The sequence below is a fragment of the Pleurodeles waltl genome, chromosome 1_1, assembly GCF_031143425.1.
Source record: "Pleurodeles waltl isolate 20211129_DDA chromosome 1_1, aPleWal1.hap1.20221129, whole genome shotgun sequence".
Classification (NCBI taxonomy): Eukaryota; Metazoa; Chordata; class Amphibia; order Caudata; family Salamandridae; genus Pleurodeles; species Pleurodeles waltl.
The window spans coordinates 1,002,423,492-1,002,440,704 of NC_090436.1; the positions used below are offsets into that span (position 1 = coordinate 1,002,423,492).

The following is a 17,213-nucleotide window of genomic DNA, read 5'->3' on the forward strand; positions in this document are numbered from 1 at the left end:
GGACTCACAAGCAAGTGGTCAGGGACATGTTAATGAAGGAGATAAAGGAATGTCGCATGACAGACCATTTTTTTGATTGTCAGTTGAGGAACCTGATAATATTGCCTATTGGAGTGGTTCCTAAAATGGAACCAGGACAGTTCAGATTGATTCAGCACCTTTCCTGGCCAGACGGGTCTTCAGTAAATTATTTCATTCCTGAGGAGCAGGTATCTGTCTCGTTCACCTCAGTAGATGTGGCATTTGCTTTAGTGGAACGGGTCGGACAGGGGGCCCTCATGGCAATGGGCGACATTAAGTCGGCTTTCCGTTTGTTGCTGGTACACCCTGATGATTTCAAGCTCCTCAGCAGTCAGTTTGAGGGTTGCTGGTATGTGGACAAGGCACTACCAATGGGATGTTCCATCTCCTGCGCATTGTTTGAATGCTTCAGTAAATTTCTACAGTTGGTGTTTTCAGCGAGGACAGGGCACACAAGGATCACACACTACCTAGATGACTTCTTCATTTTGGGTGACCCCAAGTTAGAGAAATGCATGGTGATGTTACAGACCTTTCATGAGACAATGGACGAGCCAGGTGTTCCCCTGGCTCCAGAAAAGACAGTGGGCCTTTCATTTCTGGGCATTGAAATGAATGTGGTGGCAATGGAGGCACGTTTACCCATAGACAAAAAAGTGGCAATGGTTATGTTGTTGGACAACATGCTGAGGAAAGAGAAAGTTACTGTGAGGGAGATCCAAGTCTTGTTAAATCACCTGAATTTCACGTGCAGAGTGGTATGAACAGGGAGGATGTTCTGCAGGACGTTTGGTCTGTCTTGGCAGGAAGTCAGTTGCCTCACTACCACTTACACTTGACAGCAGGGGTCAAGGAGGACTTTTGAATGTGGCAGTTCTTTTTGGAGGCTTTCAATAGGGTCCCCTTGTGACAATGGTGGGAATTGGAGTGGAACGTGCACATTTTCAAGATGCCGTGGGAGGGGAGAATTTGGCCTATACTGCCAGGGCAGGTGGTGTGTGGAGGAATGGCCACAGCAGTGGAAATGGGGAGGGAAGAGCATTGCTTTTCTTGACTTCTTCCCTTTGGTGGTAGCAGTGACACTTTGGGCTGAGGAATTAGCCACCAGGAAGGTCCTTTTTAGGACTGACAACTTGGCTGTAGTGCATGTTGTCAACAGGCAATCCACAAGGGATGTACAGGTTGCAAAACTGCTACGCTCTTTTGTTCTGCTTTGTCTCAGGCATGATATATCCTTCAAGGCGAAACATGTTCTTGGTGTGGACAATGACATTGCAGATGCTTTGTCTCATTCACAGTGGGAGAGGTTCCTTGGCCTGACCATGGACGTGGAGCTCACAAATGTCCAGATGCGCCCAGAGTTATGGATGCTAGGACACAGAGGATGCTTCAGTTGGTTCTGAACTTGCTAGTGGTATCCACATGACAGACATATTCTCAAGCCTGGCAGGAATTCTTATAAAACGGGACCTGCAGGCGACAGTACCAGCAGGAACGGGGGGAGGACATAGTGCAGAATATCATGATGCTGATACAGAAGAGACAATCCAAGGTGACTACAGATAGGAAACTGGCTGGAATAGCATTCATGGGGAAGCTACACTGGGGGGAGGCTCCATCGGTGGGGTAACTGGGAAAATGCACGCTGGAGGGCTGGGCATGGGAGGCAGGTAATTGGGGCTCAGCCAGCCCTACTGCCAGCTTTGCCTGCAATTTGTTTTTGACGGTGACAAGACCTTGGTATTCAATCTGTTTATGGATGGTTTGGATGTTCTTTGGGGCCCTCAGGGTCTCTGAACTCCTGGGTGGATGGGGGTGACGGGGAGTGAGGTGGCAGGACATTACTATTGGGGCACGTTCAGTATGGGTGTGGCTCATCAGGTCAAAACCTGGGCCCTGGACGTAGTGTACAATTGAGGGCCTATCCACACAGGGCTATATGCCCAGTCGGGCTGGGGCACAGGTTATGGGAGAGGGAGGGAAAACTGGAGGAGATGGTGTTTTTACACAAAGACAAAACAAAAGGCCAGTAACAGCATTCCAGGTGCAGTCCATATTAAGGAAAGGAACCAGGGCCCTGGGCTTGGTCCCTGGGGAATATGGTACATACTTATTTAGAATAGGTTTGGCAACGGAAGCAGGTAGAAGAGGTTGGGATAGGGAGCATTTTATGAGGGTGGGGAGATGGGCATCGGATGCCTTTCAGACATACATGTGTGAGGCGGGTGGTCAGCATTGATGGACTGGGTTGTGATTGCTGTTGTGTTTTGTTTTTTGCATGTTTGGTAGCTAGGCTGGTGAACATGATTCTTTCCATTTGGCTAGTGGCCACTCCTTCATAATATGGGCCAGAATATAGACACAGAAGGGTTCTCATGGTACCAACCTGGGTTTAGATCCTGCAGCTTTTAGTCTGCAATGGTACAGCAAGGGGGGATGGTAAGGGGCCAGTGTCCGGAGGTACTGCTGATTTATTTAGGGGAGAACGATATAGTGTCTGAGAAGGGGTGCAGGTTTTAAAGAGCATGAAGAAAGATACAAAGGTGATGCATAGGTAATGGACGGAGTGCCATGTAGTTTGGATGGCATTTATACCAAGGAGAGCAGGGAAGGGAGCTAGGTGGTTTGGGGCAATTGAAAGAGCAAGGAAGAAAATAAACAAGGAGATGAAAGGTTTCTGTGGTGAGAGAGGTGTCACACATTTGCAGCATGTGGATCTGAGGCTGGCTGACGTGGTATTTTTTAGTGGGGATGAAGTTCACCTGTCATTTATGGGCAGGGAGGTCTACTTGTTGCATGTGAAGGACACTTTGTGAAGCATGTTTCAGATCACCTAAAAAGGGGACTAGAGGCGGGGGAAGAAATACCCTGTCGGGTCTTTCTGGTGGTGAAGGCAGATTACATTTTCAGGGTTTGCACAATTTTAGGTTAGAAAGCGGCAGCCTAGGTGGGAAAGAAGCGGGTACAGCGTACTACAAATGATCGAGCCAGGTTGTTAAAATGTTCGGCAGGAAATTATGGCAGTTACAGTTGCAGAGGACTATCAGCTGGGAAGAGAGTTCTTAAAAAGCAATAACTAAAATACATAAGGAGGAGGACAGGAGGACGTTACTAAAAGGGGGAGGGAAAGTCGAGAAGGAAGGGTAGGGATGGGTGTGCGGTACATTTAAATGATTTGTTTAGTGAGGTTGTTAGTTTTGTTAGGCAAAAGCCAGGGAATTTTCATTGTTAGGTCTAATTGTTTTCAATAAAGCAGCCTTTTTCGCACAGCCTAGTGTCAATCTTTGGTTATGCCCCCTTTTTCCTAATAGGGTTTAAGGGGGTAGCCAACATGTGGGAGCCCCCCCCTCCCGGAGTATTGGGTAAATTGAACAGTCCTTTGCTGCTTGGGGTGTATTTCGGCTACTTTGGGCTCCTTAAAGGGCACCAGTTATATAACTGGACATTTCGTGCGGTCTGCCACCATTTTGGCGAGGTGACACAGTAGCTGGGGGTAGGCCAAGACCAGAGGGTTTTCCCCCTCCCACCCAGCCTTTGGGCTTTTGGAAGGGTGGGGGTGCAAGTTTAGGAGGGCAGAGGACGCCTTCTCGTTTACAGGGGTGCCGGGGGAGAATGTTGTAAGTATTCATCGCTTGGAAGCAGGTGCATAGCAGGGGCAGGTTAAGTTTGCAGAGTTTGCACAGCTTTAGGCTTGAAAGCTGCTGCCCAGGTGAGAAAGGAGAGGGACTACACCTGGTCAAGCCAGGTTGTTAAAATGTTCGGCAAGAAGTTATAGCAGTTACAGTTGCAGAGGACTATCAGCTGCGAAGAGAGTTCTTAAACAGCAATCACTAAAATACAAAAGGAGAGGATAAGAGAGCAATACGAAAAGGGGGAGCGTAGGGGTGGAGGGTGCAGTACAGTTAAATGATTTGTTTAGTGAGGTTGTTAGTTTTGTGAGGCAAAGGCCAGGGAATTGTGATTGTTAGGTGCACCGGTTTTCAATAAAGCAGCATTTTTCACTGGTGTCAGTTTTGGTTATGCCCACTTTTCTCTAAATATATATATTTTAGAAATGTGTTATTTTAATAATCTTGCACTCATTGGATGGTGCTCAACTTTACAAAATTCTGGGAAGTCCTCAGGGTGAAAGCACTTGTGATGCAATTTCCTTTGATGTAATTTGAGTCATAGGGTGTGTGATGTCACTTCTTGTACCCCAGATATTTTGGTCAATTGAAATTCATAAACAAACAGGCAGCCAATCTTAATTTGATGACAGATCTAACATAGTAGTTCATCGACAAATAAAAATGAAATGTTTCACACGGAAAAATGTATCATACATAATATAATTCATTATTATAAACATGTCAACTATAAATAGACAAATATAAAACAATGAAACTCCTGAGATAAAATCACTAAAATATCATGACCAGCATGCTCTTCCTCAATAACCATTGAATCCAACCCAGATTTGTTCAAAGAGAAACAAAAGGACACAAATGCAATGCTTCATTTCAATTAATCCTTCGATGGTAGTCGCTTTTTGTCTAAATCCCATGTAGCAAATAAACATTTTGAGACTGCAATAACTATTACCCTAGTGGGATCATATATACAAATTCTAAGAGCATTTATATGGTTTGTCGACACATGAGTGCTATTCACCTGGTTCTCAGTGCAGAATAGCTTGCAGAAAGAATAATAAATGCTCTTCCGTCTCATCAGCAAGCATGCCTGGTGGACACAGAGTAGACCTGTCCTGTGATGAAACCCATGTTGAGGTAAACACGGCCATCAGCAGAATGCCATACCTGAATTGCACAAAAAGCGGACATGCACATACAGGGCAGACAATGTCTAAAAATTCCTCTGCCTTGTGCAAAAGGAAAAACCTAGTGCAAATACCAATATGGCTAGATGGTGCATTGCGAGAGACAACTTGTCCCCAGAACTTCGATTTAACAACTGCTACGTTGGAAAATGGAATAGAAGAAGGTTATTTACAGTCGTTGCCCAGCACCGTCATGTAGAAGATTTTTGACATAGGCCAACAACTGGATTTCCGGGTGCTGCATAAGCTCAAAATAACAATACAACCATCACTGTATGATAGCAGTTACTCAGTAGACTATATACAGACCCAATAAAGTAAAGGTTTCAGTCTTCCAACTCTGAGACAGAGTTGAACTCGAGCTCTCGTCTGGGGGGAGGTACCTCTTGCCATACGCTCTTATAAAATTGTTCTCACTAACTCTCAGGGAATACATGGAGGAGTCGTCCCATAATTCTGCACCATGCAGGACTGTACTCCTAAACTGAGCCTTGTATATCTTCTCAGATGGGAGAATCAGGTGACGGGGGGCCTCTTGGTGAATCAGAAGATGGCTGCCACCTAGTGGTTTATCAAAAGTGAGTTCTCGGATGTCTGTGGGGCCCGTATTCAGAGTCACACAAACGAATCCCCAGATACTTAGATTCCTTAACCCTGGCCAAGGCTTTCCTCCCCAAACTGATGGTCCCTCCAGCTCTCTTACCTTTATAATAAGACATCTACTTCCTTTAAAGTGCATTAATTTGTAGACCTTATGATTCGCAGAACAGATTGAATATATCAACAAGGATTTGCAAGCCAGCCCTTGTCTTAGAAAGAAAAAGAGTGTTGACAACAAAGAAAAGGACCAGAACCTCCTGGCCTGCCTGAAACAGAGAATCAATTGCACAATTTACCAAAAAAACTCTACACAACCACTAATATATCAAATAAAAGGGGTTAGGTCTAAACACAGCCTTGGCAAATCACTTTGTGATGGCACATTTTTCCGTTAGTTCACAACTGGGGCCCAAATGAGCCCTTGCAAAAATCCGCTCATGGAGGTGCACAATAATATTAAGAAAGTTGCAGGGAATTCTCAAAATATACCTCCCATAGTTTCCTTCTAGAGACCAGATCAAAAGTAGCTTGAAAGTCAATAAAAACAACAAAGATTACCCCTCGGAACCTACATCCACACTCTTCCACTTGGCCATCAGAAAGTGAAAGACCAGATCAACTGTAGCAGTCTTAGATCTGAATCCAGCCTGCAGGTGGCAGAGCATCTAGCTATCGTCACTCCACTCCAGTAGTTTATCCAGGTTTCCCCAGGACCTGCTTGCAAAAGACCTTTTAAAAGACTAATTGGGGGGTAGTTAGTCGGAAGGTTGGGACTTCTTATTTTAAAGACTGGAATAATCTTAGCCCTTTTCCACATAGCAGGCATCACAGCACCAGCTTCAATTATATTGGAAATCACAGTGATTTAAGGTACCCATTTGTTGAAATCAGATCTAAAAATATTGAATGGGATGTTATCCAATCTCGGGGCCTCACCCTGCTTCTAAGAAGAAACTGCAGCTTCTGCCCCAGCAACAGCAAAAACAATCAGTGAAGACGACAACTCAAAGCTGCAGATAACCCTTCGTCATTGCTGTTATGCACTGTAATGGGGTCAGGTGACTGAGAAAAGAGATTCCCAAACTGTGCTACCCACTCGCTTGGCTGGATAGACACCTTCGTAGGTCTAGCTAAATTCCCACCACCCTGACTCACTATCTGCCAAAATTACTTAAGGTCTTTATTAATGGATTCTTCGAACAGGTCATCCCATTTTTACTCTCCCCATTTTCTTTAGCTGATCTTATTGCAGCCCTATATTGAATTCTACATTCCCTAACATTATGCCTAGCTCCTTTCTTTAGGGATTTGATAAGATTATTCTTTGCCTCCCTGCACTGTGGTGAAAACCATCCTCTCAATCTGCCATTGATAGAGACCTATTTAAAGTTGCTAACAAAGAGTTCTTTGAGCTCGGCAAATAAAAGAATATGCCCAGTAATAACCACATCACCATTCCCCAATTTCCAAGCATCATAGCCATGTAGGTAGCCGCATTGGCAAAGGTGCCTGAAACCACCTTAGGAGAGTAACAAACAACTTCCCACTTCATATTTCTATGGTTATTGGTCGCCTCTAATATATTCCCACAGGGCTGAACAGCTGTCAACTTAACACATGGTAGTAGGTATCACACGGATAAAATCAGTGTATTGTGATCACTGTCTTCCCTACCAACCACTATCGTATCCTGCAAGAATCTCCATATCCTAATATCAAGAATTATATAATCAATGCAACTAGTGTATGTCCCTCTCTGAAAAGTGGAAGCAGGTTTTCACAGGAAAGGTGAGCAGCCATTGCATTCGCAGAGGCTATTTGTAAGGGATAGATCAACATTTTGGAGGGTGGCCCTGAAAAGATGGTTTCCCACAGGGGATGTTAACTCAGGCATTCCCCAAATACATCTTTGTCACAACACCATTCTTGACGGACTCCATTAGGTGCATACGTTAAGTTCAGGTTACCTACCACAGTGAAATGATGACTCCTACTATATGAGACTAGAATTTCATCCAGTTGGTGAATAGATGGAAATTCGTTCTGATTACCTGAACTTCTATTGAAGATGTTAATTAACAAAAGTGATATTCCCTTCAGGTGAGTAATAATCAGTCATTGAATGTCAGGCTACAAAAATGAGAGCTCCACCACTGAACAAGATAATTGAATATTCAACCAGACAAGCAACCCATCTGATGGTCATCCTGGTGGTGACCTTAGAGCTGGGATGGAATAACTCTTTAATCCACATCTGCAAGCATTTTCAGTGACCTTTGTCTCCTGGAAGAGACAAATAAGCTGGCGATCACAAATTGCCCTCACTCCATGTCTCCTGGTTTTCGAGTTTATCCGAGCAATATTCCAGCTGAGAATATCTGTAATATTTGGTAGCGTTGGCAAAAATGGAGAGAGAGCAACTATGTCCATGGGCACTACACCAATAGAGAATCAAGAAAAAATCAACAGAGGTCACCTGCAATTCATCCACAGGTACCATAATAGGAGGATCAGGAGACTCAGGAGACAATCTGGGGATTACCTTTGACGGCCCTATAACAGGAACAACATTAGTTTTACTAATGACTGCCTTTGGGGGGTGAGTCTTCGAGTTGCTGCAGTAGGCTATTCATTCACATGCAAATGAAGCAATACATGAGGTGCCCTGATGTGGCATGCAAGATTCTCAGATGCCAGCTGAAAGTCGCAATAGAAGTAGCCCAAAGGAAATGGGATAATAGATGTCTGCATTTTCAAAAGTGGTGGGCACCTAAACAACAATTTCTGAACAATAGCTGGATGTCTAAAGTTATCTACCGCACAATCTCCCACTAAGCTCTTTTTCAAGGGGCCCACTCAGGTCATGCTGTGAAACATCAAAATGTCAGAAGCAACAGAAAAAGGAAAAATTTTATTATTATGGAGCAAGAGGAGAAACTTGCTTTGGTCCTTGTTGTCAAAGCACAGAAAGTTTGGAAATACTATCACATGGGGACAGGCTTCAGGTTTAAGGTTTACTCTAGGGGAGTATGACCTCTGGGGAGCTACACTCCATCTGCCCCATCCTTCCTTTCTATTCCCCTTACATCCCCAGAACCAACTCTTTCCACTCCGAAGTGGAGAAGTGTGCTCGAATAATAAGGCCTGAGACCCCCCTTCTCCACCGTCTGATTTAATGCCATATTGAGATTGTCTGCTACCTTGTTGTTGCAGTTTGGGCAGATCACGCCTCCCAAGCCAAGATCGGCATGTTGGGAAGAGGTTGAAGACAGAGTCTGTGTGGCAGAATTCAGTTTGAAAACTTCCGCCTCCATGACCCCCAACCTACCGTGAATAGATTTAAATTTGGCCTAAAAAATAGCAGCTATGTTGCTACATAACACCACATCTGTATCAGCAAGGCCTAGATCGCTACAACCAACTGTGTCCTGAATTGAAGGCAAATAATGTAAACAACTATTCTTTGGTTTTGCAGTTGGCTTTTGCCTCTTCTTTTTTGCTGGTGGGCCCTGGCAGGAGGGGCAAGATAAATTGGGCAGTAGTGCCAAAAGCACAGGAGGAGAAAGCTAGGGGGCTTGATAACAGAGACAGTAGCGAGACCCACAGACGCAGACATCCCCACTATTAAACAATTAGATTGCACAAGGAAATCAGAAGTAGAAGATGAACGTTGTTCAGCAAGTTCTATTTCCATGTTAATAGCCCTACAAACCGCTGAAGAAACCCATCAAAATAAGAACGCATTTGTGCTTTAGATGGATTAACAGCAGTTGTACACTTCTCCATCCCATCAATGTTGTCCAATAACAAAATGCCTCCTCCAAACCTCCTCCAAGGCCTACTCCATCACTCATCCTCCACCCAACCCACATACTAGTTGCTGCCTAACAACCACTGACTGACTGCCCTGCCACGCGCTTGGCCCTTGTTCCCTAGGACCAAAGCACAGTGAAGGAACAGCAGCCCCCACTGGTGCCGTAACCAGGGGTGGAACAAAATAGGGAAAAGCTGACTCCATGACCTGCAGCCACCGGGAAAAGAAGCAGGAAGGACTCCATCTCACAAGAGGCTGTGCAGTAGTCCGTCATCAGCTGTTCGTGAGTCATCAAGTCTCCATGCTGGAGCCACAGGGCTCTGCAATGGAAAGTTCCTCAGCAATCCTGCGAGTGGGCAGAAGCACGGCAGGCAGCAACCTAGGGGAGGGACCCATTTACACACCAAAGTAGTTACGGGCATATTTGCAAGCCCCACCTCAGCGCCACCATAGTGCCATTTTTTTAATGCTAAGGCAGCACTGAGGTGGCCTTTCCACCGCACCAGATTTACAAAGTGGCACAATGCATGCATTGCACCACTTTGTAACCCCTTGCGCCACATTATGCCTACATCAGGCATAAGAGGTATTCCAAAGCAGTAAGGCCAGAAAAAATGGCACAGTAAAATTTACATTTCACTGCACAATTTTTTCCCATCATTTTTAGTGCCTGCTCAAGGCAGGAGTTAAAACGACGCACCCATTTTAACCAATGGGCCTCCATTTGCTTTGCTGCACTAGAATCAACATTTTTGACACTAGTGCAGCAAAGTGCCACAACATCATCAAAAATGTTGACAAAACAGGGCAGCTTCACTTTTGTGACCCAGATAACACCCCAACTTAAAAGTAATTGTCTCATCAATGGTTCGTGATTGGAGTTGCTTCCACAAATCATTGATACATGTCAATGCGAGTTAGAAGGAAGGGATGCCTGTTTTCCACCTCCTCCTACTTGCTATTCATAATGAGGCGTTTCCAACTCATAAAGAGGTTTTGTAGCTTGGAAAATACTACGGCCCATATTTATACTTTTTGACGCTAAACTGCGCTAACGCAGTTTAGCGTCAAAAAATTTAGCGCCGTCTAACGCCATTCCGAAGCGCCATGCGGGCGCCGTATTTATGGAATGGCGTTAGCCGGCGCAAGCAGACCGGCGCTGCCTGGTGTGCGTGGAAAAAAACCACGTAGACCAGGCAGCGCCGGCGTAGGGGGAAAATGGCGCTAGAGCGTCTTAAAATGGCGCAAGTCGGGTTGACGCTAAAAAATCGTCTTAACCCGATTTGCGCCATTTTTTCAACGCCCAGATGCCATTTAAATGACTCCTGTCTTAGTAAAGACAGGAGTCATGCCCCCTTGCCCAATGGCCATGCCCAGGGGACTTATGTCCCCTGGGCATGGTCATTGGGCATAGTGGCATGTAGGGGGGCACAAATAAGGCCCCCCTATGCCACCCCAAAAAAATTGAAAAATATGAAAAATTATACTTACGTGAACTTACCTGAATGTCCCTGGGGTGGGTCCCTCCATCCTTGGGTGTCCTCCTGGGGTGGGCAGGGGTGGCAGGGGGGGTCCCTGGTGGCAGGGGAGGGCACCTGTGGGCTCATTTTGAGCCCACAGGCCCCTTAACGCCTACCCTGACCCAGGTGTTAAATAGTGGCGCAAATGCGGGGTTTTTTGACCCGCCAACTCCCGGGCGTGATTTTTGCCCGGGAGTATAAATACGACGCATTTGCGTCGCCGTCATTTTTTTAGACGGGAACGCCTTCCTTGCATCTCATTAACGCAAGGAAGGCGTTCACGCTAAAAAATGACGCTCTTTGCCCATACTTTGGCGCTAGACGCGTCTAACGCCAAAGTATAAATATGGCGTTAGTTTTGCGCCGAATTTGCGTCGAAAAAAACGACGCTAATTCGGCGCAAACGGAGTATAAATACGGGCCCACAGGTTTCATGGCCGCAAGGGTTTTTGCTAAACGACCTATCTAAAAATATAAATTACACAGGCTGCTTTCACTGACCCCCTGCATTTGACTACAAATGCATGGAACCTGATCTTCAAGGGACAGTAGATCCCCTTCCCTGCATTTGCGTTCCCAAATGTGAAACTTAAAAAAAAAAAGCCAGTGTCCTTGAAAGGAACAGTTGATATTTTAAAAATAATGTTCTCATTGGAGAGACATCAGTGAAAGCAGGCATTGGGCCCCTGGACCATTGACTAACCTCCCCCCCCCCCCCCCACCCCAGGCCGCCCCACAATATTATTAAACTTAAAGCATTTCATTCTCGTGCACATGCATTCCCGTGTGTGAGCAGGAAACAACCCCACTGTAGGAGTCACCATATGACCAATGGTTTGCAACTGCAATTGCAGTCGAAAATATGTGATGCATGTCATTGCCACTCAGAATATTAAGGCGATGCCCCTCATAATTGTGATTCTATATAATTTGCAAAACATGTGTTGCGAATCAGAAAGATATTTCCAACACACAAAAGACATTTAGAAGATAGTACAAAACCCTTTGGAAGTCTGACCCTGTGTCTTTATGAATCACTGAGTTTATGATTGCAAAAAGACATTGTACATCAGGCTCCGAGTCTGAGTCAGATTGGACACACTCATGGGAGCAGTCAGTGATCCAGTGGACCACTGCCTACTTCCCTGTATGTTGTCCTGAATGGGAAACCTTTTTTTAAAGCAGTGCCTGTCCCTTTAATCGACATGGACTGCCTTAAAAAAAAATTCTAGTGTGGCAATGCATATGTATAGATGGTAAACCACCAACCTCCAGTCACAGCCAATTGCAGGGGATCACATGGAGCAACCTTCATCATTAATATTAATTAATCAGGTCTTTCTGCAGCCTCATGTGAAGGGGCGTTTTGCAATACAATTTCTTTGTACATAGGTCAGTTCGTAAAATGGCAGGTAGGTCTCAAAGTCGCCGAGCAACTTGCAACCACCATTTGCAACCTGCCTCTACATACATCGGGCACATATTATCATATACAATTAGCAAATCATTGTATAAGTACGTTGACATGTGAGGTCAATCCAAATATTTTCAGATGACAATTGGCAGTTCATGTCTTTGAGAACGTTTATCTAAGGCTTTTCAGTACAAATAAATGTACACAATTCTCGAAGTGAAAGCATCTCGTTTATGGTTATGGAGGCTCAAATAAAGTAGTTGAATTTCCAATCAGTGATCAGACAGAAATACAACCTGTTCAGGGACCTCAACACCGATAAATGAGTCGCACTATAATGAGCAACTTGAAGTCTCAACAGAAAATCGACCAGTCATCATAGAGTGGTATAAATTGCTCCTTGGATGACTGAATGCAAAAATGTCTGAGTATCAAGAGACAAGATAGTGCCATCTGCTACTGTTATCCAGAAACTTTAATAAAATAATAAAAACTTCTACACTTGTATAGTGCAATCTACAATATGGTTAGTCTCTAGGCGGCAGATTTAAGAGCCCCTGGCGCCATAACTTTGACATATTAATGACTTTTTTTACGCAAATGTGGCAATATTATTGCAAAAATGCTGTGTCAGATTTACAAAGTAGTGCAATGCAAGCATTGCGCCTCTTTGTAACCCATTGCGCCAAATTATGCCTGCGCCAGGTATAATGTACGCATGGGAGCGTTCCCCCATTAGGGGCCGAACAAATGGTGCAAAGAAATCTAAAAGATTTCTTTGTGTCATTTTTTGGGCATTTTTAACGCCTGCTCAGCGCAGGCATTAAACGGGGACACACCTTTGTTTACAGTGGGACCCCATGTTCTATTCAGGGCTAGCGCCAAAATTGTGGCGCTAACCCTGAACAGTACATCAATAGCGACAAAAATTCTGATGCTATTACCCCCACTGTGTGCCATGGTGTTCCATATTTTAAATAAGACGCACAAATGGTGGCGGTAGTGGGGCGCTAAGGGGGTGTAAGAAAAGTGGTGCTGCACATGGTGCAGCGTCACTTTTCTTAAATCTGCCCGTCGGTGTTTTAATGTGTTATTTATTATCCAAATCAATGGTACTTGTTTTATTGACCTCGGAAGGATGAACAGCTGAACGGATTCAAGCCTATGACTGTCAAGTTACACACACATCCTTACAGTGGATGCATAAGTTCGCTGAGCTAGCTTACCAGTTTGCATAGAGTTTTAGGACCACGTTATAACATGAGAAAAATAAACATTAATGATAATATGATGCGCTAGTGTGGAAAAATACAACAAGACTTGAGGAGGGCAAGAAAATAACATTCCTTTTCGAAAAAATCCGAACAATTTTATTAGTCAGCTCCTGCATATGCCAGCTATCTATTGCCATCCAGGCCGGAGCTCCAGTTTAATGCCCTATTCAAGATTTTATCAAGGCCTTCTTAAACTCCATATCCACTCATGTGCCCTGTCTTCTCTCATTACTTTCCCCCTTGTGTCATGGTACCTTAGACGTTATGATGTGTTGTTGCTTCCTTCATTATTCCATGTATTATTTCAGAGGTCTTTTTTTACTCAGAAAAGGAATGCCACCTCCTGGGGGAAACAGAACTATTTGTAGATCATAAATAATAAAATATATATGATTACCATAAAACGGATCCTTTCTAGGAATATTTTAGGCATATATTATGAAGCTCTCAAAGCTGGGTATCAACAAGATCATTCAGACTGCCTTTCACCTAGGGGCATATTTATACTCCGTTTGCGCCGAATTTGCGTCTTTTTTTCGACGCAAATTCGGCGCAAGACTAACGCCATATTTATACTTTGCCGTTAGACGCGTCTAGCGCCAAAGTATGAGGAATGAGCGTCATTTTTTTGCGTGAACGCCTTCCTTGCGTTAATGAGATGCAAGGTAGGCGTTCCCGTCTAAAAAAATGACTGCGACGCAAATGCGTCGTATTTATACTCCCGGGCAAAAAGCACGCCCGGGAGTGGGCGGGGCAAAAAACCCCGCATTTGCGCCTCTTTTTAACGCCTGGGTCAGGGCAGGCGTTAAGGGACCTGTGGGCTCAAAATGAGCCCACAGCTTCCCTCCCATGCCCCCAGGGACCCCCCCTGCCACCCTTGCCCACCCCAGGAGGACACCCAAGGATGGAGGGACCCATCCCAGGGACATTCAGGTAAGTTCAGGTAAGTATAATTTTTTTTTTTTTTTTTAAATTTTTTGTGGCTTAGGGGGGCCTGATTTGTGCCCCCCTACATGCCACAATGCCCAATGACCATGCCCAGGGGACATAAGTCCCCTGGGCATGGCCATTGGGCAAGGGGGCATGACTCCTGTCTTTACTAAGACAGGAGTCATGTAAATGGCGTCTGGGCATCGTAAAAAATGGCGCAAATCGGGTTGAGGCTATTTTTTTTGCCTCAACCTGACTTGCCCCATTTTAAGACGCCCTAACGCCATTTTCCCCTACGCCGGCGCTGCCTGGTGTACGTGATTTTTTTTCGCGCACACCAGGCAGCGCCGGTCTGCTAGCGCTGGCTAACGCCATTCAATAAATATGGCGCCCGCATGGCGCTTCAGAATGGCGTTACCCGGCGCTAAACTTGTTGACGCTAAACTGCGTTAGCTCAGTTTAGCGTCAAAAAGTATAAATATGGGCCCTAGTTTTTAGATATTAAACGCACATAAGAAAATAATATTGTACCACCAGAAATGATAATATAGCCGGCCCCACCCCTTTGAAACTGTGTAAAATGATAACTTTGCAGTACCAGACACACATTGTGTTCATAATCCACTAAGAATTACAAAAGGGAAATTGAGGCAAAATCAAGTGTAAAGCTAATCCCGAAAGTTTGTTGCTACCAAACGAAGTATTGCAGTGCGACAGAAACGTTCAAATGTGGCTTTCGTCGGACAGGTTCTAGTCGCATTAAATGATTCGTATCAGAGTTTGCATATCGACTAAATATAAACAGATGCAATCTGTGATGAACAAAATGTGAAAAAATCGACAGAAATATCTGCAGTCATTGCAGCTCCACTGGATTTGATATGCAACGTTTTAAGGGAGAGACTTCAGCAAGTATGAGAGGTTGAAAGCGCTAATTACATATGCCCGGAGTCCAGAGTAAGGTTCAAGTCATTCAAGCGAAACAAATCTCTTCTCGACGCACAAGCTGCTAAGCTAAACTAGCAAAAAGGTGCTTTACGCAAAGCCTGCTGTATGGCATGCACACACATCTACACCAGTTCATGAATTACACTAGAAAGTGACAGCTGTGAATATGCAAATCTGTACTTTGTACAGAGTTCAATTCGGATGGAACATGTAATTACTTGTTAGCATCTTTCATTCCTGGCTTACTTGCTTGTGGCTATTGTTTTGGTTTTCCCGGTAGTCACTCTCCACTTGTCATACAGTGCATGTTGCCTATGTGAAGTCGGAGTTTGCATTTTGTATATGACTGACCATATGCAAGTGTGGGAAACTATGCCAGAGGCAAACAAAAACATCAGAGCAGTCCCAGTCTTTAGCATCCAATCAAATGGTCACTATCATTGCCCTCCCAATCCCCAAACCAAGAAAATAGAGCTGGTTTTAGTGTCTTACCTCTTTTCATCAAGGTCCTAGACTCGGTGGAGCTTTGTAAAATTACAACTAATATCAAAGTTACCCACATCATGGCCGTGGCTTGTTTTGGGAAAGGATAAGAGAGGTCTGACAAAAAAACGGGAAGGGATTTATCTGATACTATTTCAGGAACAACTCTGTAAATTATTTGCTACTCCAAGCCTGACTAAATATTATCACTCTGAAAGTTAACAAATGTGAAAAGAAATCTTGTCGCGACATTGGTTTGCTGATTCTCCTCGCCTGGAACGTTTAGTCCCAGACAGTTTGTAAATCCTCTTATCACATTACAAATAAAAAAAACCTTGAAAAACAGTCTATATGCCATTATTCTCGCCTTTGATCTGTGAAATACCCATATTATTAAAATAAGTATTTATTGCAGAAGTCATCAAATGGTTAAAAGTTCCTCTATGGCAGAATTAAAAAAACGACTGAAAATTATATTACACCCTATTTTGTCCACACGCACCATTGGCTACAACATAATACCATTCTCCACCTCAGCACAGGTGCAGAATAGAGGAGCCTTGTGAATGTCTCTGAGGGAATGCATGGTAACTTCACGAGTGAATGCTATAGAAAACAGTTTTCAGAGATTTAATGTCTAGAACAAATGCACTTACTCACAGAATTTAATTATACCTCCGTGCACTATAGATAGAGAAATGTGCTTAACAATGTGCACACAGTTCCTTGTTGCGCCTATGTGAATAATGGGATCTTGGTATAGTCCCTAACATTTTCAGTACCTTAATCTCTCTCTCTCTCACACACACACACACACACACACACATGCACACAGATTCACATATATAAATGATAACACAGACCTGCCCTCAGAGATACACAGTGGAAATGCAGGTGTGCCAACTATAATATGTTATTGTTACCATTGATGAGAGTGAATCATGGCCAAGGAAGTAAGCAAAGCCTTGGATGAGTTATGATGCCCCTTCCTCAACAAACAATAATTTCTAGATGATGGTATATGTGATGGTAAATGATGGTTGGTGCGTTCTTGTCGGTGTTGATTTCTGGTGATAGGTGTGTCCCGACTAGTGCTCTGTGTCTATTGCCTCTCCTGAACTTCCTGCCCTCTCTAGCTTCTATATGCAGACCCCACCCCCTTGCGCTCTTTGTTGCTCTTTGCCCTGATGTACTAGCACTATGTGTGCCACTCTGCCCCTGTCCAGTCCTTCTGTTCCACCCACTTGCCATGGATTTTGCCTGTGTGAACCCTACAACCCCCCAAGGTGTATTCTGCCACCTTGTATTCTATCTGCATGCTCCTCAAATTCCCTCTATGCATCCTGACCATGTGTAGCTGCTTCACATGTCACCAGAACCACTTCGGCTC

The 17,213-nt window shown here is 44.4% G+C and overlaps 1 protein-coding gene across 2 annotated transcripts in view; it reads right to left on the reverse strand.

Annotated features, from left to right (window-relative positions):
* Positions 1–15,930, reverse strand: part of LOC138291226 (albumin-like) — a 447,949-nt gene extending 432,019 nt beyond the window's left edge. For both annotated transcript variants that reach the window (XM_069230303.1, XM_069230304.1), the window contains exon 1: positions 15,833–15,930. In XM_069230303.1, coding sequence (XP_069086404.1) covers positions 15,833–15,905 — 73 coding nt within the window. In that variant the 5' untranslated portion in view covers positions 15,906–15,930. The remainder of the gene's footprint in view (positions 1–15,832) is intronic.
* Between the last annotated feature and the right edge of the window lie 1,283 nt (positions 15,931–17,213).